This window comes from Phascolarctos cinereus, unplaced genomic scaffold, assembly GCF_003287225.1.
Source record: "Phascolarctos cinereus isolate Bilbo 61053 unplaced genomic scaffold, phaCin_HiC Scaffold_3;HRSCAF=262, whole genome shotgun sequence".
Classification (NCBI taxonomy): Eukaryota; Metazoa; Chordata; class Mammalia; order Diprotodontia; family Phascolarctidae; genus Phascolarctos; species Phascolarctos cinereus.
Genome location: NW_027555736.1, coordinates 74,984,403 through 75,011,118, shown reverse-complemented (window position 1 = coordinate 75,011,118; position 26,716 = coordinate 74,984,403). Strand labels below are relative to the sequence as shown.

General features: G+C 42.6%; 1 protein-coding gene across 1 annotated transcript in view; it reads right to left on the bottom strand.

The window, feature by feature from the left end:
* Positions 1-26,716, bottom strand: part of PIK3AP1 (phosphoinositide-3-kinase adaptor protein 1) — a 144,114-nt gene that overhangs the window by 44,335 nt on the left and 73,063 nt on the right. Inside the window, 6 exon segments of the mRNA XM_020996851.2 lie at positions 5,009-5,198; positions 10,493-10,689; positions 12,951-13,083; positions 13,210-13,352; positions 15,845-15,989; positions 17,074-17,225. Coding sequence (XP_020852510.1) covers positions 5,009-5,198; positions 10,493-10,689; positions 12,951-13,083; positions 13,210-13,352; positions 15,845-15,989; positions 17,074-17,225 — 960 coding nt within the window.

Below are 26,716 nucleotides of genomic sequence, written 5' to 3'. Positions count from 1 at the left end.
TTTGTAAAAAGCATAGAAAGTCCAGTTAGATACAGGGGCATGCTGGGACCAGCTTTTGTTATTGTTGTTTGTCCTTCATTTCTCCAAGAAGACCAATGACATCATGGGGTGATGTTTAGACTTGCTTGTGAATTAGATTTAAGTGAGGCAGAGTCGTGCAAAAGTCTTCAGCCTCACTCAAGGTTGTTAAATATTCGGTGTGAGCATTTGCACCTTGTAAATCATCAAGTGCTACCAATTAGGGCTTGATTTATTATTTGGTTAACTTAAGAAAGTGATGGAGGAAATGTTAATACAAATTAAACTTAAAAGTATATCACATATATATATATATATATATACATACACACACTTACACACACATATATATATATATGCATGTATATATGTGTGTGTATGTGTGTGTGTATGTGTGTATACATATATTCCTCCTCCCCAAGAGTCTGTTGTTAAATATTTACCAGCATACCTCTGGCTGGAAGGGACATTTATCAAATCATTAATCCAGCTTCCTCATTTTATAGATGAGGAGAATGAGGTCCATTGAAGCGGAAGCAATTTGAACTCTGATTCTCTGACTCAAAATCCAATGCTCCTGCCACTGTACAATTAGTCAGGTGCTTAGAGAAACTGGTTAACCAGCTTCTTCTTGTTATTCAGCTGCCCTGTTAGCCACCCAAACATGACTAAATTTGGGGAAAATACCCTGGATTCAAATGGCAGATTTCTCACTTAGGAGTGGCCTGACTGAGCAAGTAGCTAGACCTCTCTGGGCTTCAGTTTCATCATCTGTAAAATGAAGGGGTTTGACTCAGAGGTCTTGAAGATCCTTTGGGGCTCTCCATCTTAGGAGCCTAGGTCCTGGGATCCTAAATTATAAGCAAATTTAAGTGAAAATGATTAGTGAGGGACAGAACAGTGGTGAGATATGAAGGGTCTGTAGCAGCCTGTTCATTCTACTGTTTAATTTAAACACCAGGTCTAGTAATGGGGAGGCAGGTAAGGCTCCTGGGGTCAGCAAGAGTTTTACAGTTTATCAAACACTTCTATCACAATAACCCTGTAAAGGAAGCATCGAAAGCACCTTAGCCTCCATTTTGCAGAGGGAGATAATGAGGCTCTGGAAGATTAAATATAATTTAATATTTAATGTTTAATAATAACTTGTCCCCAGTCATTCAAATAGCCAATGGTAGAAAGAGGACTAGAAACTGGTCTCCTGACCACCTGTCCAGTGTTCTTTAAGCTAGATACCAGAATTTATCAAAAATGAGTGCTCTCCCCTTTACAGTGTTACATGTCAGACAATACGATTATCCCCTTTCTTATATGTACGGCTCATAGAGACTCTGAGTGCCCAGGGAAGAGACACCCAGTATCCTCCTTCTTCCTGTTCCTTGTAGAGAAGGAAAGGTAGATCTATTTAATTGGCATTAGGTTACTGGGGAAAGTACTGTGGAAACGGACCTTGGAAAAGGACATCTCTGAAATGTCATTCACTTTCATAAGTGTTTCTTAAGTTCCTGCCCTTGTGAAACAAAGCACCATACCAGGCCCTGGGATCAGAGAGACAGAGGCCACAGAGTCCCTGACTTCAAGGAGTTACAATCTAAAAGGAGGATGGGGGAAGCAGCTAGGTGGCATAGTGGATAGAGCTCTGGCCTGGGAGTCAGGAGAACCCGAGTTCAAATCTGGCCTTTGACATTTGACACTTATTAGCTGTGTGACCCTGGGCAAGTCACTTAACCCTGACTGTCTCACCAAAAAAGAAAAAAAAAAGACGGAGGGAGGGAGGGAAGAGAAGGAAAGTGTACACAGATAACCATGAAAGAAGAGAGAGCTATGGGAAAGGAGATACTATGGGCAAAATACAATAAGAGATCTTATGAGGAAGAAATTGCTTTCAGCTGGTTGGTTGGCAGGGAGGGAGAACCAGGGAAGGTTTCGTAGAAGAATGAAACCTGGAAGCAATTGATGTCAACAGAGACTGGGTGGAGGGAAGAGAGGACACTATGAGTAACCAACTGGAGGTAAGACTGGGCAGATAAGAGACAGGAAGATTGTTCTACTTTGACTGAAGTATGTGAAGGGAGGTAATATGAGAAGGGCACACTGACACAAGTAGGTAGGGGCCTATGTATGTCCGGCCTTCTTGCTTCGCATAGGATTGGTGCCCTTTGGTGAGTAGGAATGGACTGTCTTGATTGCCCATAGTAGGTATTGACACAGGTATACCCTGGAGTAGGTCACTCTGCCCACTGTGACTACTGTTGCCCAGTCACAGCAAACCGTACCATGACAGCATTCAGGCAACATCCACTTAGAATACCATCACTGTAAAACTAAACACATTCCCCCTTTTCCCTTCCCCCAGGGGAATTTCACTTAACATCATGTTTTCTCAGAACCAACGAATGATGTCAGGTGATGAACAACTGCAAATATTTGCTTGAGGAAGGAATGCCTCACTTGCCTATCCAGCAGAGAGGTTCATGCCAAGAGTCCTAACGGCTTTCAGGTTGTAGGATTCCTTCCATCAGCATGGTGTGACTATCACCTAATGTGACTGGGTTTTTAAGGTAGACCCTAGAACTTCTCAGAATGAGTGCTCTCCCCTTCAAAGTAGTTACCATGGGAGGCTAGACAATTATTCCAACAATAATGCTCTTACTTAAAACATTTTTGGAACTCCCCTTTGGAAACTTCTCCTATTTTCTTTATTTCTGTCAAAGGCACTGGGTGCACAATCCAATCATGCGTGTTTGTGTCCTCGATTCGTCTCTGACTCCTCATGTTTCCTTCATCCCCCACGTGCCCATAAGTAGCCAAGTCTTGTCCATTGTATCTCCCCGACATCTCTCCTCTGAGTCTCCGTCAGTAATACTCTTATGGCTACCACCTCATACAGACCTTCATCCCCCCCGGACTATCGTAACATCCTCCCTGCCTCCAATCTACCCTCCACACAGCTGCCGACTTGACATTCCCAATGCACTAATCGAACCATGTCATTCTTCTGCTCAAGAAGCACCAAGGCCTCTTGCCTCTAGGATAAAAACAAGCTCCTCTGTTTGGTTTTATAAGCACTTCACAACCTGGCTCTAGCCTAGGCTCAGACCTTTCCGGGTTTGCTTGTACATTATCCCTTTTTCTACATTGATCTTCCAGCCAAATTGGCTTACCTGCTGTGCCCATACTAAACATTCCAAATTGAGGTCTTTGCACAGGCTTCCTCCATACCTATACTCCCTGCTCACCTCTGCCTCATTGAATCCTAAAATCCCTTTAATCTCTGGCTTTGCCTTTAAAGAAATTATCTTTAACTGGATAAGGCCAGAGATAAAGCAGGAAAAAGGCAATGAATGTCAACTGTTAAAACACAATAAAGACTCACAATGGTATAATTTGTGGCAAATGTTTGCTTTGGAAAACACATGTCTTGGTGCTTTTTTAGGACAGCATTAAGTGTGTAGTTCTGACAAAGATTATTTTAAAATATAAATAATGGGATAGAAATTCATAGTTATGAATGTGGACATTGAGACAGACATGCCACCGCCACCTGGTGGAGGCACAGCTGAATTTCAAGGGCAGCTGTCTTGTTTTGTTTTTTCCTGTTTGGGGTTTTTCTTTTTTTCAGAGAAAAGGTGAATAAATCCCTTTGGAAGCTGGATTTCCAGAGTTAACTAAAGTCAGAGTTGTAGACTCTTATAGAGTCTGTAAGACTCTACATAGACTCCGACAGCTGCCCTCAGAGACCGTCTAGTCAATTCTCCACTTGACAAAGGAATCACTGGGGGTCCAGAGCAGCTCAGGCACTCACTTGCCCCAGTTTGCATGGCTGCCCAGAGTCAGGACCTAGAAGTGACAGCTTCATCCCCCAAGTATGATGGGATAATGAGGGCTGGTGGCAGTCACCAGGCTTAGACTCATTACTCTATTAATGCTAATGACCAAGGCTGGGTTATAAAGAAGCCTGTTCAGGCGCCAGTAGTTAAATTTCCCCCGTGAGCATTAACACCACAAATATCAGCAAATGCTACAAATCAGGACTTGACTTGCCATTTGGTTGATTGTCTAGACTTAAGAAAGTGATCACAAAAATGTTTATGTTGTTTGTTCAGTCATACCTGACACTTTGTGAACTCATTTGAAGTTTTCTTGTCAAAGATACTGGAGTGGTTTGCCATTTCCTTCTCCAGCTCATTTGACAAATGAGGAAACTGAGCCAAATAGGGTTAAGTCATACAGCTAGTAAGTATCTGAAGTTGGATTTGAACTTGGGTCTTCCTGACTCCAGGTTCAGTGCTCTAGTCACTGGGCCACCTGGCTGCCCTGAAAATGTTTATTATGCAGATTAAACTTAAAAGTGCATCATGGGTATATTTTTTCTCCAGAGAGCTAGTTGTTAAACATTTGCCAGCATGTCTCTGGTTACAAATCCTAAGCTACAAACAATTGTGGTTCACACATATGTTTTCGAAGTGTTTTACAAATGTCATTAGATCAGACAAGGCACAACTATGCCCCGCAATCTGTGTAGCCAGATCTTCATTTCCAGGGAACCTTGTGCCTGGGAGGAAGGGATATTTAGTCATGAGGGATCTGATGGAAATCCTAAGATGGGGGTTCTTAACCTTTTTTTGAATCATGGCCCTCTTTGGCTGTCTGATGAAGCCTTTGGACCCCTTCTCAGCCCAAAAAACTGAATATATAAAAGTGCCTAGCGAATCCATTAAGAAGGCACTAGGCAATGGCAACCCTCAGCTCCAGTCGCCTGTCTACACAAAGAGGAGCTAACAACCCAGAGGAAGTCAGGAGAAGAAATCTGCTCATGACAGCTCATTCTTCACTTACTCAGCTTGTACGTTACTGCAGAGCTTTATGTCAAACAGGATCTGGGCCTCTGTGGGGTAAGTAGCAGGGTTTTGCCCATGTCAAACACAGAGGAAATCCTCTTTCCATCAGAAAAACAGAAGTGCGATAGCCATCTCATTCTGCTACTTACAAAGATCCTCTGTGGATGCCGGAGACAGAGCAGCCATGGACTCATACAGCTCCTCATCGCAGCCAGGATTGAGGGAACATTTCATCAGCAAGTCTGTGGAAAGGTGGGCCATTGACTCATAGACGGAGTCATCTTCCTCCCCTTGCATTAACTCTTCCTTAATGTGACTCTTCAGCATGTCCACGGTTTCCTGAAAGAAGAGACAATACCCACCAGGCCTCACTTAAGCTGAAATGGTGCTCTGGGTAAGGCTGCATGATGGCAGCCGTGACTATCGGCTGGCTATAAAATATGGAAGAAGGTATAAGATGAAAGAAATGTGATAGAGCATTCTATCACACCAACACTCAAAAGGCAACACAGACATGGGCTTAATTGTTCTCTGGGCTTTGGCTTTAATTCAACAATTCAATCCCAGGGACATTTATTAATTGTCTACTGTGTACCAGGCACCCTACTGTATTATATGTTGTTATTATTGTTCAATTGTTTCAGTCATGTCTGACTGTCCCTAACTCTTTTTGGGGTTTTCTTGGCAAAGATACTGGAATGATTTGCTATTTCCTTTTCCAGCTCATTTTACAGATGAGGAAACTGAGGCAAACAGGATGAAGGGATTTGGCCAGGGTCACACAGTGAGTAAGTGTCTGAAGCTGGATTAGAACTTAGGACGATGAGTTTTTCTAACTCCAGGCCCAGCATTCTATTCACTAGGTCACCTAGCTGCCCTTCCTGGCACATACTAGGCACCTAATAAATGTTTATTGCTTGATTGATATGTATAAAGAGAATGTGTATACATATATGTGTAAAAAATGTTATTATATGGAGGTGGACAATGAGGGGAGAGAGGGGAAATGAGAGGGATTATTGAAAGAAGGAGCAGGAGAGAAAGACAGTGTGGCATAGTAGACGATCAGCCTTAGAGTCAAAAAGACTCGGGTTCACATTCTGCCACTGAAATGTGCTAGCTGGCTGACCATGAGAAAGTAAATTAATGTCTCCGTGCCCTAGGCAAATCTCTAAGGCTCTAGGTTACAGATAGGGTGCTAACCTGCATCAGTTCAGAGAGTTTCTGCACCAGGAAAGTTCTAGAAGTACAGACCAAAAATATGTAACAAATGCTTATTGAATAAGTTGAAGATATATATTCTGTAGGCTGCTAGATGGCACAGTAGATAAAGTGCTGGGCCTGGAATCAGGAAGACTCATCTTCCCAAGTTCAAATCCAGCCATAGACACTTAATATCTGTGTGACCCTGGGTAAGTCATTTAACCCTGTTTGCCTCAGTTTCCTCATCTGTAAAATGAGCTGGAGAAGAAAATGGCAAACCACTCCAATATCTTTGCCAAGAAAACCCCAAACGGGGTCATGAAGAACCAGACATGACTGTTTGGTACCCTAGTATTCCTTTTTCCTTACCCTAATATATGTTCCCATCTAGCTCCTGCCTAAGGTGATAAAACCTAGGCGTCCACCCTACAGCAAGGATCATGCTAACTACAGTTGTCTCCCAGTCCTAGAATAAAAACTTGTACTAGCTGGCCTTTGGCAGAAGTACCTACAAGGACTTTCTGCGTCAAGCCCGTCCTCCTTAGGTAGGACCCATCTATCTAATGGTATTTTTCACTGCACACCAAGGCTCGTCATTGGCTGTCATCAGGCTGAGTTCTCCACTGCTTCCTCACCGCCCTCCAACATTCCCAACTCTGACTTTTCTCACATACCAGCCCAGAATATTTTGCCTACTCCATATCAATCCAAATCTTACCCATCCTTCAAGTCCTGGAGGCAGTGAGATACAGCAGAGAGATGGATTCAGATTCAGACAACCTGGATGTCCAGATCTGACACTTATTTATTTCCTACGTAATTTTGGCAGGATCTGAATTCAGCTCTTCTTGACTCCAAGTTCAGCATTTTATCTCTTGGTCACTTCCCATAGCACCTCCCTCAGGGATATTGTGAGGCACCAGTGAGACCATATGTATAAAACACTCTGCAAGCTTTGAAGCAAGTGCCACATTAAAGTCTGCTAACTGCCATCGGTACCATCATCCCCTTTGGGTCTTTGTTGTGTATCCTCTGTAAAATGATGAGAGTTTGTACTTCCCAGTCTGAATCTATGATTCCATGATCTTCTACAAAGCCTGTCCTGATTTGCCTTCTACACTCCAGTTACCACCTAGGTTGCACATCAAAGTCATTTGCTTCTTGATTACATGCCAGAGAATAATAGTATTTGGAAACAGGAAGGGCCCTCAGAGCCCAGACATCCAGTCTAATCCATATACCAGGAATCCCCAACAAAAGGTCATCCATCCTCTGCTTGAAGAGCTCCAAGAAGGAGGGGCTCACTCCCTCTCTAGGCAGCCCATTGCCCTTTGGACAGTGCTACATGATTTTATGGAGAGTTCTAATTGTTTTAGAGGAGCAGCATAGCATAGTGGTTAGAGTACTAGACTTAAAGTTAGGACTACCTGGATTCAGATCCTGCCTCAGACATTTACTACATATACAATCCTGGGCAAGTCACTTTACTTCTGTCAGCCTCAATTTCCTCATCTGTAAAATGGGGCTATCAATGACACCTATCTCTGTGGGTTATTGTATAGAACAAATGGGATAACCATGGTTAATCTTCAGCTAGAAGGGACTTTAGTCCAACATTCTCCCCCCATTTTATAAATGAGGAAACTGAGGTTAAGTGACTTTCCCAATATCACATAGGTAGTAAGTGTTAGCGGCAGGATTTGCACCCTGATCCTTTAATTCTAGAGTCATTGCTGCCTCCCTAAATAACACAGATAAAGCTCTCTAAAACTATAAAGTTCCATGTAGATATGAGTTATTATTACTTTAGCAATAATAGTAGTAGTAATAATCATAGTAGTAGTAGTGGTAGTAATAGTAGTCAATAGTAATAGTAGTAGTTGTCATGGTAGTAGCAGTAGTCATAGTAGTAATAGTAGTAGTAGTAATGGTAATAGTAATCATAATAGTAGTAATAATCATAGTAGTAGTGGTAGTAATAATAGTAGTAGTCATAGCAGCACTAATAGTGGTAGTAGTTATAGTAGTAGTGGTAATAATAGTAGTAGTATTAGTAGTCATAGTTGTAATAATAGTAGTAATAGTCATAGTAGTAGCAGTTACAGTAGCAGTAATAGTAGTCCTATTGGTCAGTCTCATTTCCCTAATTGGATTAAGCTACTTGAGAGCTTAAACTTTTTTTTTTTCTATTCCCCATAACACTTAGCAATACTAGGAAAAAAGAAGGCACTCAATAAATACTCAGTGAGTGCCTCTTGCCCCATGCCTTGTGGGAATTTACATCTTTAAAGCTCGGCACAACTTTACTTTGCAGTCAGTTTTTGTAGTTCATAATCTCATTTCAATATAAGCCCACCAAAATTCTCATTTTCTTCACCACTGTGTCAATAAGGATGCTAAAAATGGCTTCCATTTACATAGAATTTTAGAGTGGACCACACACTTTCCATACAACAAGCCCATAAGTACCGCTAGTGTTTCCCCCATTTTGCAGATTAAAAAAACTGAGACTCAGGGAGATTGAGTGACTTGCATGGGACCAAACCAACTGGTACATATCTGAACCAGGACTCAAACCCATTTTTTCTGGCTAGAAAAACTGATGCTTTCCCATAATTGCATAGCAGCTAATTTGTGCATAACACTGACCCTGGTTCCAAGCATTTGGGGATGGGTGGTCAAATGTTTGAAGTCAATGCTCAGAATTTGGATTTGATGTATTAGGAGACAAAAGACCATTGCAACATACTTAGGAGGCAGATACAGTGTATAGGCAAGGTGTTTTTAATGGCAGGCTCTAAGTTGTATTAGACGGAAGATTAGTTAGCCGGAAGAGAGGTTTCAGGGAGGGGGCTGCAGCTGCCCCAGAAAAATGACTGAGGCTTTGACTGAGTTGAAGGAATTAAAGGGTCAAATTTAGATCCACTGTAAATTCAGCAGACATCTTTAAGATTTACTCTTATGCAGAAATAAATGAAAGAAATTCATCTTACTAAAGAAACAGCTTTCCTTATCTTTACGTTCATGTATAATTTAGTGGAAGGCACCCAGGCAGCATATGTCTGCTCAGCCCTAGACTCATGACTATATACATGTCAGCGTGCATGAAGGCACACACAGAACCAGTTGTCAGTCAGTCAATGAGCATTTATAAAACACCAACCATGTGCCTGGCACTATGCTAAGCACTAGGGAGAATGTAAATAACAATACCTGGCTGAGGAGAGGAGTGTCTGTGAGGAAAGGGAAGAGAACACAGAGGCTTTGGGTACGTTGGTTCATGTTCTTGAAATCAAAGACCTTGTCTTAAGCATATCTCCAAAAGATACCCACTGGTGCTACACTTAGTGGTACATATTAGTATATACAAAAAAGACCCTTAGGTGATGATGGTACTAACGACAATGATAGAGTTTAATACCGCGCTTTAAAGTTTGCAAAGCACTTTAAATACATTATTTTACTTGGGCCTGTCAATGACTCGGGGGGAGGGACTATAATAGGAGGCTAGGTGACATCATGGATAGCGACCTGGACTTGAAGTCATGAAGACTTGAGTTCAAATCCAGCCTCAGATACCTGCTAGCTGGTAACCCTGGGAAAGTCATCTGACCTCTCTGAACCTCAATCTTCTCATCTGTAAAATGGGGGATAATAGTAGCACCCACCTCATAGGGTTGTTGTGAGAACCAAATGAGATAACATATGGGAAGTGGTTTGCAAACCTCTGCTCAGCTGTTTTTCAGTCACGCCTGACACTTTGTGACCCCACTTGGGCTTTTCTTGGCAAAGAGACTCCAGTGGTTTTGCCATTTCCTTTTCCAGCTCATTTTACAGATGAGGAACTGAGGCAGATAGGGTTAAGTGACTTACCCAAGGTCACACAGATATTATGTGTCTGAGGCTGGATTTGAATTCAAGTCTTCCTAACTCCAGGCCTGGTCCTCTATTCACTGAGCCACCTAGCTGCCCTTGCAAACGTTACAATGCTATATAAATACTAGCTAGTATTAAGTGAGGTAACATGTACTTTGCAAACCTTAAAGCTCCATATAAATGCTTTTATTATTATCTCCATTTTATAGATTAGCATTTATAGGTCATTATTATTATTATCATCACATCCATCTTATAGATTATCATTTATAGCTTATCATCATTATTATTATATTGTCTCCATTTTACAGATGAGGAAACTGAGGGACAGAGAAGGTAAGTTCTTGCGAAGTGCCTTGCACCAAGTGACTGGCCCGAGGTCACACAAGAAGTTAATATCAGAAACCTATTTTGAACCTCGGTCTTCCTGATTCCCGGACCACCACACTACCCAACACCATGCTGCTTTCCCATGGTTGTAAGGCAGCAAGCTTAGGAGCAAACCCTTTCCTGGTCCTTCTGAATTCCAAACCCACGCCCTGCCCTGACCTTACCACATACTCGTCGATGAACTGCCGCAGGTCCCTGTAGCCATGCTTCTCCGCAATGGTGTTGGGGTAGTGACCATGCTTGTTGGCCACACTATAGGCTTGTAAAGCTCCAGGACAGGTCAGCAGCAGGGCCGTGAGGTTCTTCAGTCCATACTTTGCAGCAAAATGAAGCAAGGTGGGCAGCTCCTCATCCCGCTGAGCTGAAGGAACATTGAAGAAAACAGCCTAAGAGACGATCATCATGGTGCTGGACCCTCCTGTTGAATGTTGGAGGCAAGAGGACGGTACCAGCAGAGGAACACGAGGGGGATGCCACCGATACTCGCACATGCTCTGGGGTCAGAGATCACAAGTCCAAAGATGAGAAGGCTCTTTGCAGTGAATGCAGGGTCACTGCTGAGGAAATGTTCCCTTGGCTGGCAGGGGAAATAATGTTAGCCTAAAAGGGACCAGCATTCTAAAGTGATCTGGGGAACCAGGGGTCTTGAGCTGGAAGAGACCTTAGAGGTCATTCAGTCCAACCCCCTCACTTTCCAGAGGAGGAGCTAAGATTTGAACTGAGGTCTTATGACTCTAAGTTCAGCAATCTTTCCGTAATTGCCTCCTAGAAATAATAGTTAAAAAGATCATTAGGAATAATCTATTGTGTTATGACCTGGAGATTTCACAGTACTTCAAAACCATGATGTGGGGGCAGCTAGGTGGTGCAGTGGATAGAGTACCAGCCCTGGAGTCAGGAGGACCTGAGTTCAAATCTGGCCTCAGACACATAACACTCACTAGTTGTGTGACCCTGGGCAAGTCACTTAACCTCAATTGCCTCACCGAAAGAAAAACAAAAAACAAAACCATGATGTGTAGTGGTTAGATACCAGAAGTCACCCTCCCGCTTTTTCTACCCGGTTGTATACTGTACATAGAGTGTGATGTTGGGTATTTCATTTAAATCCCTTAAGCCCTAATTGCCTCATATTGAAACACAGGGATATCCTTCACCATAGGAATTGATGAATCAACGTCCATTAAGATATTGACAGTATGGGGTAGTGGGAAAAGCCCTAGATTTAGAGGCAGAGGAACTGACTTTGAATCCGGGATCTATCATTTACCACACATGTAATTTTGGCCAAATCACACCACTTCTCTGAGCCTCAGTTTCCTCATCTGTAAAATGAGGGGCATGGACTACAGATTTAAGGTCCTTCCAGCTCTGACTCCTATGACTGTTTGTATTTTCCTTATGGGAAGGAAAATTTAGCTTCTAAAGGTCAGGGTCCCCCTCTGGATCATAGCTTTAACCAAGCTGTACCAACCAATTTGAACTTGGCCTTTGGTGAAGAAGTGGGAATGAAGCTTGAAGACCAGTGGAGGCCAGAGGTGGGGACTGGATTAATTTATCAATAAAAATAGATAATATACACCCAGTGATTTTGAACTATAAAAACGGTCTTTTCCCTGAAAAGGGCCAAATCTGGGATCCTTCACAGTCTAAGTTATGCCCATCATGGGTGAAGTTTCTAAGAATACCCCCACATATTGCTCAAGAGGCCCCTATCCCAGTGAAGTCACGCATCTAGCCTGGATCATAGGAGACAGTTGTTAAATTTTCTGTGTGAGCATTTACACTTTGGAAATCAGCCAACGTACACATTAGGGCTTGATTCACTGTTTTGATGAGTGTCTGGACTTGCGAATACGATGGGGGAAATGCTGCTGATGCAGAGTAAACTCAAAAGAGTGCCTGGTATGCATTTCCCCCCTTCCCCAGGAGCTAGCTGTTCAATAGTTACCAAGCACACTACTGCATGAAATCTATTAAGGAAAGAGCACTGAACTAGCAGTCAGGAGACTTGAACTCTAAGCTCATCTCTGTCACTACCCAGGTCTAGACCTCAGTTTTCTCTACTGTAAAATGAGGTAGTTGGATTAGATCTATAAGGATTCTTCTATATATTCTATGAGTTTACAAGGTTTTGTAAGTGTAAAGGACAGAGGCTAGACGCGTGATTTCATTGGGATAGGGGCCTCTTGATTGAAGAAACTCCCTCAACCAGTGCAGGCTGGAACCTTCTTTGCATTTTACAGTCTTCAGGAGTTGCCTAGAGCACTAGAGGGTCACTCAGCTAAATACGAGTGAAAGGCAGAATTTGAACCCAGGTGTTTGGGGCTTCAAGACCAGCTTTCTGTCCACTATGCCACATTCCCTCTCATGAATCTATGATTCTAAGTTGAAGGGCTAAATGATAATAGCAGGTAATAATAATGATAAATAACACGTATATAGTGCTTCCTATGTGCTAGTCACCAGGCAAAGCACTTTACAATTAGTATCTTGTTTGATCCTCACAACAGCCCTGCTATCATTAGCCCCATTTGACAGATGAGAACACTAAGTCAGTGTGGCCAGTTCTAATCAGCAGGTGGGAGTATGCATGACCCTGATTCCCATCTGTATACTCACTAGTCGTCATATCTTCTTCTTCTAGCTGGTTGATCCCAAACAGATGCAGCCCGCTCGCAGGAATATTCTTCTTCAGAGACTCAGTTAGAAGCTTATCAAGGGTTTCAATGTTGTAGGGCACAATTTTAAAGGCCTGAACACAAAAGTGAAGACAATCAGCTTGGAGGTCACACCCATTTACCAAACTGAGAGCACGCTGTTTACCCCTAATCAGCCTCTCTACCCCACAAAAAGCTTCTCTTTCTCTGAATAACCTTACCTGGCACATGAACTCTACGGGATTGGCCGCACCGGCCAACAAGTTTCCAATTTCCTCCATGTCAGCATAATAGCGGACAGTTGCTTCACATACCACCAGGTCTCCTGAATAGACCTTCAGAGAAACATCTCCTGAAGATAAATCTGAGCAAAAAAAGAATGACACCAAAAGTAACAAAATGGGAGTGATCTAAGGCAGAGCTGGAGTTCATGAGTTCAGGGGTCCATGGAAGCTCTGTGTGGAGGTTTTTTGAAATGAGCTTGGGGCTGGAAAGGAGAACTGGGGGTGTGTGATGAGAGTAGAGATAGGGAGGAGCTTTGCTCACACATGGGATAGCTCATTGCTAGCTCTGTTCTTCGGCTTCAAGACCCAGGAACTCACTGAGACTCAGAGCTAAGTCACTAGTTAAAACTCATCAGGAAAGAAAGTTGGTTGCTTTAGGTTGCTGGCTAAAAGAAGAAAAAAAAATCCCTAGATAATTAAGTTTTATCAGTGTGAGTACTACCTCTTCTATCAGACTGCCCCTTTCTGCCTTAAAAATATAATATCTGATATTTCTATTGCACTATAATATTGGAACCAAAGAAAGAAATAAGCATTAAGTACATTATAAATATTATCTCGCTTGATCCTTGTAACAACTCTGGGAAGTTGGTGTTATTATTATCCCCATTTTACAAACGAGGAAACTGAGGCAGACAGTAGTTAAGTGACTTGCCTTATAGCTAGTAAGTATCTGAGGCTAGACTTGAACTCAGGTGTGCCTGACTCTAAGACACTGGGCCCCCTAGCTGCATCTGACAAAGTATTTCATGTAATGCTGCTTTTGGATCTTTATAACCACTCTATTAGGTAGTTATTTTATTATTATCCAAGTTTTACAGATGAGGAAACTGAGGCTCAGAGAAGTTACATGACTTGCCCATGGTCACATTGCTACTGTCAGAGGCAGGCTTCAAGTCTAGGTATGTCCTGATTCCAAGTGCAACAGGACAGCATGGCACCCTTCATGGCGTTCCTCCTAAGTGGGTTTGTATGGGATCTGCCAATTCATTCTCCTTGCTATTATCACCAGTGCCACATGGGCTAATCCAAAAGATGGGATCAGCAGTGTGCTGGCGCTCGCTCATACTAGATTGAGAGAGCTGATTGTTAAATTTCCAGAAAATGATACAAATCAGGGCTTGATTTAGTATTTTGTTGATTGTCTAGACTGACGAAAGTGATAGAAAAAATGTGAATGATACAGGTTAAACTTAGAACTGCATTATGTGTACCCCCTTTCCCCCCTGGAGAGCCGGTTGTTAAACATTTATCAGCACACCACTAGATGGGATTCTAACACTAAAATCTAAAGCTACAGAGGGATTTTTAAAACCTACAAAGCTTCTCCTTCCCCCAAAAGAGACAAGGTCATTTTAAAAGCTATTTCTTTGGGGACCTGAACTTCCTTTCCCTTTAAGATATCAAAGTACAGTAGAAGAAACTCAGGATCAGGAGTCTGATTTGGTACCTACTCCTTTTCGGTCACTCTCTAGGCCAGATCATTTCACCTTGTTAAACCTCAGTTTCCTCCCATGTAAAATGGGAATATCAATCGCTGCCCTGGAGAAGAAATAGAAAAAGTACCGGTCCTGGCATCAGGAAACCCAGGTTTCAATTTCAGGCTTCCTGCAACATCTCCATGGGCAAGTCATGTAAGTTCACTGGGCCTCTATTTGCTCTTTTATATAAGATCAGGATGACTATTGGCACTAGCTTCCTTAGAGGGTTTTATATAGAAAACACTTTGTAAACCTTGAAGGGATTTATAAACATATCATCATTATTATTACCTCATTAGGCCATTGTGAGGCTTTATCAAGTCTGGTTTATTTATTCATTTGTTTCTTGGTTCATCCATTAATTCAGTAAGTATTTATAAAATACATTCTCTATATTAGGAACCATACCAGGATACAACAATAAAAACAGAACAGTTCCTGCCCTCAAGGAGATTACCTTCTATTGTGAGGCAGGGGGTAGGACTAATGCACACATACATGATGTCCCAACTATCTTAGTGTGACTACACTTGGGGCCAAAGTGATATTCCTATAATGCATGAAAAACAGAAACAAATAAAAACAGGCCTCTCTATTCTCTGTTTCCTCTAAAATAAAATACAAACTCATCTGTTTGGCATTTAAAACTCTTCAGTATCTGATCTACACTTAGTGTGGACACTCTATCTAAAAGAGATTCCAAATAGAAGCAAAATAAAGACAGAGTATGAGAAGGAGGGGGCCTGGTGGTGTGAGAAGTCTCAGAAAAGACCTTGTGCAGGAACTGACCCTTGAGTTGGGCTTGGATGAACACGAGGGATTCTGAGAGGCAAAGTGAAGAGGGAGGGAGTGCATTCCAGACATGAGGGACAGCCTGTGTAAAGGCAGACTGAAGATGGACTGTCTTTGTAAACTGCTAAACAATGTATTCAGCATGTTTAGCTCTTATTATCAATAACAATACTCAACCATCTAAAACATTGGCTACAGGGTTCTTGAGCTGCTGAATTCAGGAAGGGAGAAGAAATTGACTGCAATTCTGCTTCCTGAACATTAATTTAAGCTGGTAGCATGAAAGAAGATCCACTTACCAGGGGCCTTTATAGAAACTGTGTATTCGTTCTCCAGTTTGGCAACCACGCGTACTGAAGGAGAGTTCTCAGGAGAGAATTCGGCTTCTGTCTTCACTTGGCTATCCAGCTTGCATTTCACAATAACATAAACTGTTGTGTGCGCCTAAGGGGAAAACAAGTGAATGGATCCTGTTTCCTTACCTATTTGTCAATTAGAAAGCTGTTGGGGGGTGCTCGGTAGCTAAGTGCTGGTGCCTCCACTTGGAGTTGGCCCTATATCAGGCAGCCCCCCAAGATTCTAGGCCTGATCACTGTTACTCACTGTGGGCAAGCTGATTCACAGTTGAGCATCCATTTTCCTCTTCTGTCATACCAGTAGAGAACAGCACCTCCTACGACACCCATTACCTAAGAACCCTCAGGGAGAACACCTTGCTTTCTGGGTCTTTGCATTAAAATACCAAATCTCGTTCGTTTCTTATGGCTAGTTGAGCAGCTCTCTCAGACTGTGAACATCTTTCTACCCAAATAAGGCAAATTTTATAGATCTAGTCACAATTATCACTTAGCTTATTGTATAACTTTTTCTATAAAGTTCCCCCTTTGTCCCAGGGCCACGAGGAGGGCATGGCAAAAGTGGATTTTTACTGCTGGTAAAGTGTCCTGTTCTTCATACAGGTGGCTGCTGGATGGGGTTCAGGACTACAGCTTTGCCCCCGGCATAGTCATATTTCATCATTTAATCAATAACAACCATCTAGTACGCATTATATCCCAGGCACTGGGAACATACAGGCAGACAAAAACATGGTCCCTGCTCTCAAGGTACTTAATGGAGGAAACAACATACAAACAACTATATACATTTTACCTGTTTTATCTATCCATCTGTCCATCTGTCCACTTGTCTGTCATCTATCCATCTATCCATCTATCTATCTATCTATCTATCTATCTATCTATCTATCTATCTATCTATCTATCTATCTACCAAGTAGATGCAATGTAATCTCAAAGGAAGGCTCTAGCAGTGGAGGAGGTAGAAGGGGAAACCAAGAAATACCTCTGGCAGAAAGTGGGATTTGAGTTGCGTCTCAAAGAAAGCCAGAAGGTAGAAAGGAGATGACAGAGCATTCTACCACCACCTTTCTCAAAGTCACATGGAATGAAGTTTCTAGGAAGGATTAGCTAAGGAGGAAAATGTGGTTTCCTGAGACTCTTTCAGCAGAGTGTAATAAGGCACTCACCCCACAACGAATTCGGTCCGGCTGCACCACCATTAGGTTCCCCGGTGTGGTCTCCTGGTGCCAGTTCTTCTGAGTAGAGGAAATATGCTTAAAGCAAAGAAGCGTCTTTTCGTCTTCTGCCTCGGTGTCCGTGATGGAGTCACAGCCAGAATCTGCGGGTAAAAGGACATTAGCTCATGAGAGGAACAAGAGGAAGGAGAAACATAGAGCTCATGTTCCCATTTGATCATTTCCCCACCTCGCCACCTTTCTTCCCCATGAAAGCCCCAACACATCACCAAATGGGAAACCACTCAAAATGTTAAACAAATAAAAAACAAAGTAAGCAAATCCGGAAATTTGGAAAAAGGACTTGGCGGGATGGGAGGGGGGGAAGGGGAAGAGAGGAGAGGGGAGAGGAAGAGTGTGATGTGCTGAAAAGCTATGCAGTCTTACAGGAAAGGCAATTAGTGTGCAGAAACGGAGGACAAGATACAGACTGAACCTACCAAGGGCCCACCACTGTGCTTCTTAATTGCCTCCCCTCTGCCCCTTTGCTAAGGGCTGGCTCCTACACTGATCAAGCAAGCAAACAACAAGCATTTATTAAGCACCTACTATGTGTGAGGCATTACTCTGGGTACAGTGGAAGGAAGGAAATATGCATTTATTAAGTGCCTAATATGTGGTAGGCATTGTGCTAAGCACTCTTACAAATGTTATCTCATTTGATCCTCACAGCAACCGTATGATTTTACAGTTGAGGAAACCAAAGGTTAAGGGACTTGCTCCAGGTCACACTACCAGTAAATGTCTGAAGCCAGATTTGAACTTGGGTCATCCTGACTCTAGCCCTCTTTCTACTTTACAACCTAGCTGCCTTGGCTGGAGATTCAAATACAATCAATGAATCAGTTCTCATTTACAAGGAGCTTATAGGAACCACAGCAGACAACAAAGAATTTTACAAGGATGTATGCTGGGGAGGTGCTTCAGCCAGAGAAATACATAGGTGGTGCTAACTATTTTCTAAAGTCACTGTCACCGGCTTCCAGAGTAAACCTACTTGGGATAGGCAACTAAGGCTTGCTAAAGCTGGAACCGTAAAGGGTCTCAGGATTGGTGCTGGTCTCCTGGCTCCTGGTGGCAAGCCATCATTCTCTTCATCTTGCTCTACTCCCTCAATGGCCGTGTTTCTCTTAGTTGCTATTGGCCTATGCAGTTCTATATTGCACTCTGCACCTGCGGAGACTTTCAGCCTCCAGACTTGTTCTCTCTCCTTGGACTCACATCGTCCTTCTCTTCACCTTGATCCCATTCCTTCTGCCCCTGGGCCTCCCTTGATTGTTCTTTGCGTGACTAGAGGGTCACGTATACCACTCTGCCCCCGTACCTCCTGCAGATCTCCCAGTGGTTATTTACGGGGACATTGGTTCTCTGGACCTGTTCTCGCTTCTAATGCTCAGATACTCCCCTCCCCCGCCCCCTAACCATTGCTTGCCTGGCTTCTGACTACATTGTTGTCCTCACAGCCGATGTTCCATGGATACTTACATCTGGTCCCTCGATTGCCGGCTGTTCCTTATATTATCACAACACGCTATATAAGTGCCAGGTTATCTAACATAGTTTGCAAATGCTAGAGGATACAGATGGGGTGACCCCCAAATAAGAGATGGGAATAGAGGAGTTTGGAACTGATCTGACATATAAGAGACTGTTGATCTAACACACAACAGTATGAGGTAAAGCTAGTTAGGAAAGAATTCATGGATGTGATGGGATTTAACTAAAAAGTCTAAAAGTATTAAGTTGACCTAGGTCTTAAAGAAGGTATAGGGATATGGTGTGGCAAGTTAACAAGTCAACAAACACCTACTATGTGTCAGGCACTACGCCAAGTGCCAGAGACACAAAGAAAGGAAAAAAACAAATAGTCCCCTGCCCTTAAGGAGCTCCCAGTCTAATGCAGGAGACAATATGTAGCACATGCACATACGTACAATATGTAGAACATATTCACATGTATCATACATGTAACATATGTAACATATACATATATAAATAAGTCATATACAGGATAAATTGGGTATAACTTTAGAATGAATACATTTACATAGGAGACAGAACCTGGACCATTGGTCCAGCTGTGCCAGAAAAATATTGTCCTTGCTCCTAATAAGGTGGGATGGAGAAGCGGCATAGTTCAGTTCACCTAGGGAGGATGTGACCCGCCCCCTTCTCCAACCCCCACCAGCCAGGCATTCTCCTAATTCTGATCCCTCTCCTGGGACCCACCAAAACCCCAGCCCCATGGAGATAACAGAGGATGGCAAGGCCCAGGCCCAGAGAGGATTCTGGCCTCTGCAGAGAGGAAGCACGCAGCCTCTTCCTGGATGTAGGTACCTGCAGCAATGGGGGATGTAGGCACCTACCCTAGTTATGGCTCCGTGTGTTTCCTAAGGTCACTCTGTATCATACAAAGACTGACTGCCTGTTTAGGTACAGGTTGGACTAGCTGCCATACAAGATCCTTTCTAATTCTGAGATTCTATGAACATAAATAAAGGTAGAGAGGGAAGGGAAAATGGTAAGCGCATTTTAACAGGTAGTGGGAAGACTGGCTTGACTAGAACAGAGGGTGTGTGCTAGCAAAAGAGGAAGGAATTAAGATTGAAAAAGAAAGGTGAGAGCCAAGGGGTGATGAAAGACAGTAGAGGGCTGTTGCAGAGCCTTCTACAGAGAAGTGACATGAAAACAGGGGTTTAGAAAGATTAATCTGCTAGTGGTCTGCCGGATGGATTAGAATGGGAGAGGTGAGAGGCACTGGAATGGCCACCTAGAGAACATCTGCTTGCAAATTGGAAGTAGACACTAACACAATGTTTTTTGGTCAATGTCAAAAAATTCAATTAGACAAAACATTAAACGACAGAGAATATAGTCTCAGCATAGGCAGTGTGTCTACCGAATTAGATCAGGGCAAGACTTTTTCACCTGGGGTCTATGATCTTGTTTTTTAAAAACTATTTTGATAATTATATTTCAATATAATTGGTTTCCCTTGTAATCCTGTGCATCTGATTTTATTTTAAACATTATTCTGAGAAGGAATCTATGAGCTTCATAGAGGTCCATGGCACAAAAAAAGGTTAAGAGCTCTTGGTGTAGGCTATGCATAGGGGAGTATTAGGAGATGGTGGGGGAGGAGTCTGGACCTATGATTTCATCAGCATAGGGAACTTCCAGGGTGGTAACATCCTCCATTGATACAGATCAGCCACTCCTAACTTATGGTCTTAAAGAGTTGCTTGTGCTACTTGGAGGGGGTTGGGCAGGGAGGTGATAAGAGTGTCAAATAATACAGAGGAGACACTCTTTCTGAATGATAAATCAGAGGGAGAAAATTCGTGGATAAAGGTATGTATGAGCTTTGATTGTTGTTAAGGACTTTAATAAATGCTCTGCAGTTGGGGAAATAAATTGCTTCCAAAAAATGATTCCAATGTACACAAATGCAATCTTATAATTAGTCACTTTGTGAGAGCTGGGATCTTGGGTGGCAATGAGATGGGGCAGGTACAGAGGCCAGAGACTGGAAGTTGGGTTAGACCAACTGGGGATAGCAGATAGTCAGTGCAGATATGGGGTCGTGGCTGGAAAGACCCAGCAGAATCTAGAATCCAAGAGTTCTATGGAAGCCGGAGGAAGTAAACAGTTCAAGTGAGTGGACCAAAGAAACCCTCTCTCAGCCTTAGGAAGAACAGAGGCAGGTAATCCATTCTAGAGAGTGAGGCCAAAGTCAGTGTCTGACAGTTCTCTGACTTGTCTGGACTAGACCAGCAGTCTGATGCCATTGGCATCCTTGCAGTTCCTTGCAGACAACACTCCATCCCCAGGTGTGGTGAATTTTCACTGGCTACCACCCACGACTAGAATTCTCCCCTTCTTCACCTCCACCTCCTGGCTTCCCTGACTGCCTTCTATCACAGCTAAAATCCCACCTTCCATAAGAAACTTTGCTGATCCCCCTTAATGCTTGTGCCCTCCAGTTAAAATAATTTCCAATTTGTTTTATATTTGTATATGTATGAATATATGTATACACATAGATATCTATATATACACATACATATCTATCTACCTATCCACATATCTACGTACCCATGTATGTATCTATCTATCTATCTGTCTGTCTGTCTGTCTTTCTACTTGTCTGTTGGTCTATGCACACACATACATAGGCAGCTAGGTGGCACAGTGGATAGAACACTAGGCCTGAGGTCAGGAAGACATAAGTTCAGATCTGGCCTCAGACACTTACTATCTGTGTGACCCTGGACAATCACTTAACTTCTGTCTGCCTCAGTTTTCTCAATTATAAAATGGGGATAATAATAGCATCTTATCTTGCACGATTGTTGTGAGGCTCAAACTGAGATATCTGTAAAGTACTTAGCACAGTGCCTGGCACATAGTAGGCACTCTCTAAGTGCTCATTCCCCTCTTCGTCCCTTGTTTCCACATAGCTGTGTGCAGGTTGTTTCCTCCATTAGACCATGAGGTTCTTGAGGGCAGGGAGTTGGGTTTTTTTTGTCTTCTCTCTATCCCCAGAAAATAGCACAATGCTTGGCATATAGTAGGTGCTTAATAAATGCTTGTTAACTTGACTCATGCAGAAACAGAAGTCAAGTCTTCTAATTCAACAGATGTGCATTGATCACTTCCTATGCACAGAGGACAAGAGCAGGTACTGAAGGGGATATGCAGATAAAGAGCCTCCAATGAATTAAAGGCATAGGCTGCATACAGAAACAATGTTAAAACAAATCAGAAAACGTTGAGTCTGTGAGAGGCATACGGCTCTATGCATGCACGCTCTGAGGAAGGAAAGACCATTTTTTGCAAGGTTTTGAGCCCTGTAAAGTTGTTGACTGTGGCAGACAGACTTGGTTCACTTACATATTTACCTACTCACTTTGGGTGAAAGATGAGCTGTAGGATATGAATCCCACTCATTTTGCCAGTTTCCAATGAAGAGGGAGGCCTGGCAGAAAACCCCAGTGGTCTACTCAATTTCAGGACTTTTTGGACCAGACTCAAAATCAGCTCTAACTAGCGCAGGCTGCCCTATTTATTTAACCCATTTAATGGGTCCAGGGATGCCTCAGTTTTCCAAATAAAAAGTTCCCTAAGGCAATCCAGAGCACAGGGCTTTTCTGAATGCTTTCCCAAATAAGCATTGCCTTTCTCGGATGTAGATACTTAAAAGCCGCAGGCTGGAGTTGAGATGGATTTTTTAAAAACGAAATAAGATGAAGGTCAGCGCATTCAAACAGCGGTAAACCATAATTGCTAGGGGGCCCCTTAAGAGCTCGTTGTAAAAGCTCCAAAGTGGCTAAATGTAATCCACCTCTCAAGGAGGTCAAGCAATCTTGAGGTCGTGAACGCTTCAATTTTGCACATTAGTGCCCTGGCTCTTTCCCTTCCTCGATCAAGTTCCATTGGTGAGGAAAAGCAGTTGAGTACAGGTGGGGTTGAGATCATATGGGCGACTGTTAAATAGCAAAACAGCCTTCACGCCATTTGGAAGCAGAGCACGTATTAGAGGATGTGATGCTGCCAGTGGGGAAACTGGCATTACGGTATTAACTAGGGAGTTAAGGAAAATACCTCAAGGACAGAAACAAATGTTCTGACCCCAGAGTGAAGGGCAAAACTGTTTCTATAGGATCTCAGCATTAACAGAAACCTTAGGGAAGGTCCCATCCTCCCTCACAAGCAATACAAATATCCCTTGTATACCACCCTATAGCCATCCCTGGTATCACCCAGCTTCTTCAAGGATCCGAAGTTTCCCACCTAGCAAGTCAGCTCATGTCTTTGTTAGTTCTAGTTGTCACAACATGAATTATCCAATCCACAAATATATTAAACAACTACTATACGCAGGGCACTCTGCTGGGGTGCTGGAGATACAGGTAACAAAAAATAAAACTACCCCAAGCTTATATTCCCATGAGAGAAGCAACACGGACATATAAAATACATGTAGCTTAAATATAAAATAAATATACATGAAGTAGCTATAGTGTAAAATTAATAAATATATACAAAGCAGCTATAATAAAAATATAAGATATGAGATATGAAGAAACATAAGGCAAATTCTTTGAAAACAAGGGACTGTATCTGTCATCAAGACTCTATCACTATATTATATTTTTCCAGGCTTCTCTGACAGGAGAGGTAGGGTAGCATAAGAGATGGGGGTTCCTAGTATTTGAAAGACCTGGGCTTACCTTAGACTATTAGCTATGTGTCTATGGACAATTTATTTAACCTTTTAGGGACACAAGCAACCTTCTAAGCAATGGTGATCTGGTCAATGTTCAACAACTGGCTCTCTGGGAAAAGTTTAATTCCATTATTAACATTCTTCCCATCACTTTATTAAGTCTAGACAATCAACAAAACAGCAAACAAGCCCCGATTTGCGGCATTTGCCAATTTCCAAGGTATAAATGCTTATAGTGAAAATTTAACAACCAGCTCCCTGGGGAAAGTTTTAATCTCCATTATTAACATTCTCTCCATCACTTTCAAAAGTATAGACAATCAACAAAATAATAAATTAAGCCCTGTTGATTTCCAAAATGTGTACAGTGAAAATTTAACAATTAGCTCTGGTAGAAGGAACAGTCTCCAACATTTCCCTGCCTCTATGACTATAAGTTATAGACAAGTGGCTGATCTCCACCAGCAAAGGGAGAGTGTTTCCACACCAGGCGTTTCACAAGCCAGTGAAGGGAGGGGTGTGTGTGAAGGGGGCGAAGGCTGATGGTGTAAGGTGGATAAAATCACCCAGATGGCAGGTGATAGTAATTCAGAAGTGGCTCTTGGGTTTCTCAGAAACTGCTAAAACTGACAAAGAAGAACTCATAGATCAGGGGCGCTCCTGGAAAATGCCCCACCTATACCTTTAGCTGGAATGACAATTTACCCAAAAAAGAAAAAGGAAGATGTGACATTTTAAAACATCTTCAGGTGAAATGTGCTCACATGAAGGCTAAATTCTATGAAGAAGTTCATGATTTGCAAGGTAATAAACATGTAGCACTTTCCCAACCTCTCTTTGACAAAAAGGGATTTTATCACTAGTAAGGCCCCTCTAGGTACCTCCATTTTAAGGCAAGGGCCCAGGCTTGGGCCCTTGTATTCACTCCTTCAGTCCAATCTGGCCTCTCCTCTTGGCTCAACTGACTTCTTTCTCCATCATGTTTCTCACCCTGGAAGATCACTTCCCCCTGAATTTCCCCTCTTCCGGTTGTTTGGCTCTAGCCAGAAATTCCATTTTAAGGCAAGGGCCCAGGCTAGCTGTGTTCACTCTTTATTCTTACGCCTCCCCACCTCTTTACATTTCCTTGTAGTATACTATCTTCCTATTCTATTGTAAGCTCCTACAGGACAGGCACTGGCCTTCTCTTTGTTTCCATTTATATTCCCAGCACTTCACAAAGCACTTAAATGTTTGTATGTTGGGTTTACATATATGTTTTAACTCCATTTTGTTCAGTAGTGTTTGTCATGTCTGACTCTCCATGACCCCATTTGGGACTTTCTTGGCAAAGATACTGTAGCATTTTGCCATTTCCTTCTCCAGCTCATTTTACAGATGAGGAAACTGAGGCAAACAGGGTTAAATGACTTGCCCAGGGTCACACAGCTAGTAAGTGTCTAAGGCCAGATTAGAACTCAGGTCTTCCTGACTCTAGGACGGGCACTCTATCCATTGTGCCACCTCGCTTCCCTTTTTATCTCCCCTCCTAGATTGTAAAGTCTTTGAGGGCAAAGACTATTGTTCTGGCCTCCAAAATGACTTCTCTCCCTTGCTTAGGACTGCCAGATTAACATTCCAAAAACACTGGTTTCATTGCTACATCTATCAAAAACCAATTGTATCTCCCAGTTGTCTACATATAAAATCCAAACTACTTGGGGTGTCAGTAAAAACCTTCAATATCTGGTCCTTTCCAGCCTCATCTCTTAATGCTTCCCCAACATGAACCCTTCAATCCAGTCAATGAGGTTTCTGCTGGTCCTTTTACTTGGTCTCTTCTTACTTGCCTTTCCAACCAAGTATGAGGCATTTAATCTGCCCTCACCCTGAGAGCTCAGGATTGCCCAAGAAAACACAACACAACACACGCACATACACATACATGTACACACAGGGGCACACAGAATTTGTATGCATGCATACATATGCATATATGTGTATATGTGTGTGTGTGTGTGTGTGTGTGTGTATTTCTTGATCATGCATTCAACACAGCCTTTGAGGATGAGATAAAACAAAGTATAGATCAATTCTCTGCTGCTTCTGCTCATTTTGGCCTAACAATTAACACCAAGATGACACGGGTTCTCCACCAGCCAGCACCACACCACCCATATGTGGAACCATCAGTTACAGCTAATGGAGAAATATCGAATGCTATGGATAAGTTCACTTACCTTGGCAGTATACTTTCCAGGGATGTACACATAAAGGATGAGGCTGGCACACATATTGCCAGAGCTACCTTAGTATTTGGGAGGCTCCGAAGGAAAGTGTGAGGGAGAAGAGGTATTAATTAAGCTGCCAACCAAAGCGAAGTCCCACAAACCCTTTTTGCTGACCTCATTGTTTTATGCCTGTGGAACCTGAACAGCACACCAGTGCCCTGCCGGAAAATGGAATCTTCACTTGAATTGTCTTAGGAAGATTCTGAAGATCACTTGGCAGGATAAGGTACTAGGCACTGAGGTCCTTTCTCAAGCTAAACTGCTAAGCATTCAAACTCTACTTCCCAGAGCGCAACTCCAATGGGCTAGACATATTGTTCAAATACCAAATGTATTTGCCTTAAATACATTTGCCTTAAAGACTATTTTAAGGAGAATTCACACAAGGCAAGTGCTCACATGGTGGTCAGAAAAAATGATACAAGGACATTCTCAAGGTCTCTCTGAAGAACTTTAGAATTGATTTCGTGACATGGGAGATGCTGGCACAGGACTGCCCAGCATGGTATGCCTTTATTGGAGAAGGCACAGTGCTCTATGAGCAAAGCAGAATTGAAGTGGGTCAAAAGAAACTTCAGATGCACAAATTTAGAGAATCTACCCCAAATGTTCCTGTGGACCATGTGTGCCCAACCTACATACGGTAGAACATTCTGAGCTCATATTGGTCTGATCAGCCACAGACACACTGTACCTTTACTCCAGCACAGTGATACCATATTGGTCCTCTTTGAGAGCAAAGGCCAACAACCAGCCACAGGTGGATAGATGTGTAAATATATTTAAATATATATTTCAATCTGACCAAGTCTGGCCCTAAGCTCAGGATCAAATTTATCCTCCAGGACACTTATTTGCTGGTGTCTTACATTGACTCTCCTTTCTGTTGCTTTCCTGACTTACTATGCCTATCACAATCTCCACCTGTGTGCACGCCCCTCATCTCCATGTGCCTAAAGGGATCCTTCACTTGATGCCTGTGCTAATCTCCAATAGCCATGTCTTCTTTAGCCCAAGTCTGAAAATCATGGATTCTTAATTTACTCTATGCTCTGACTACTGGTGACTCTATACACAATGCTTGGCGCTCTTAATG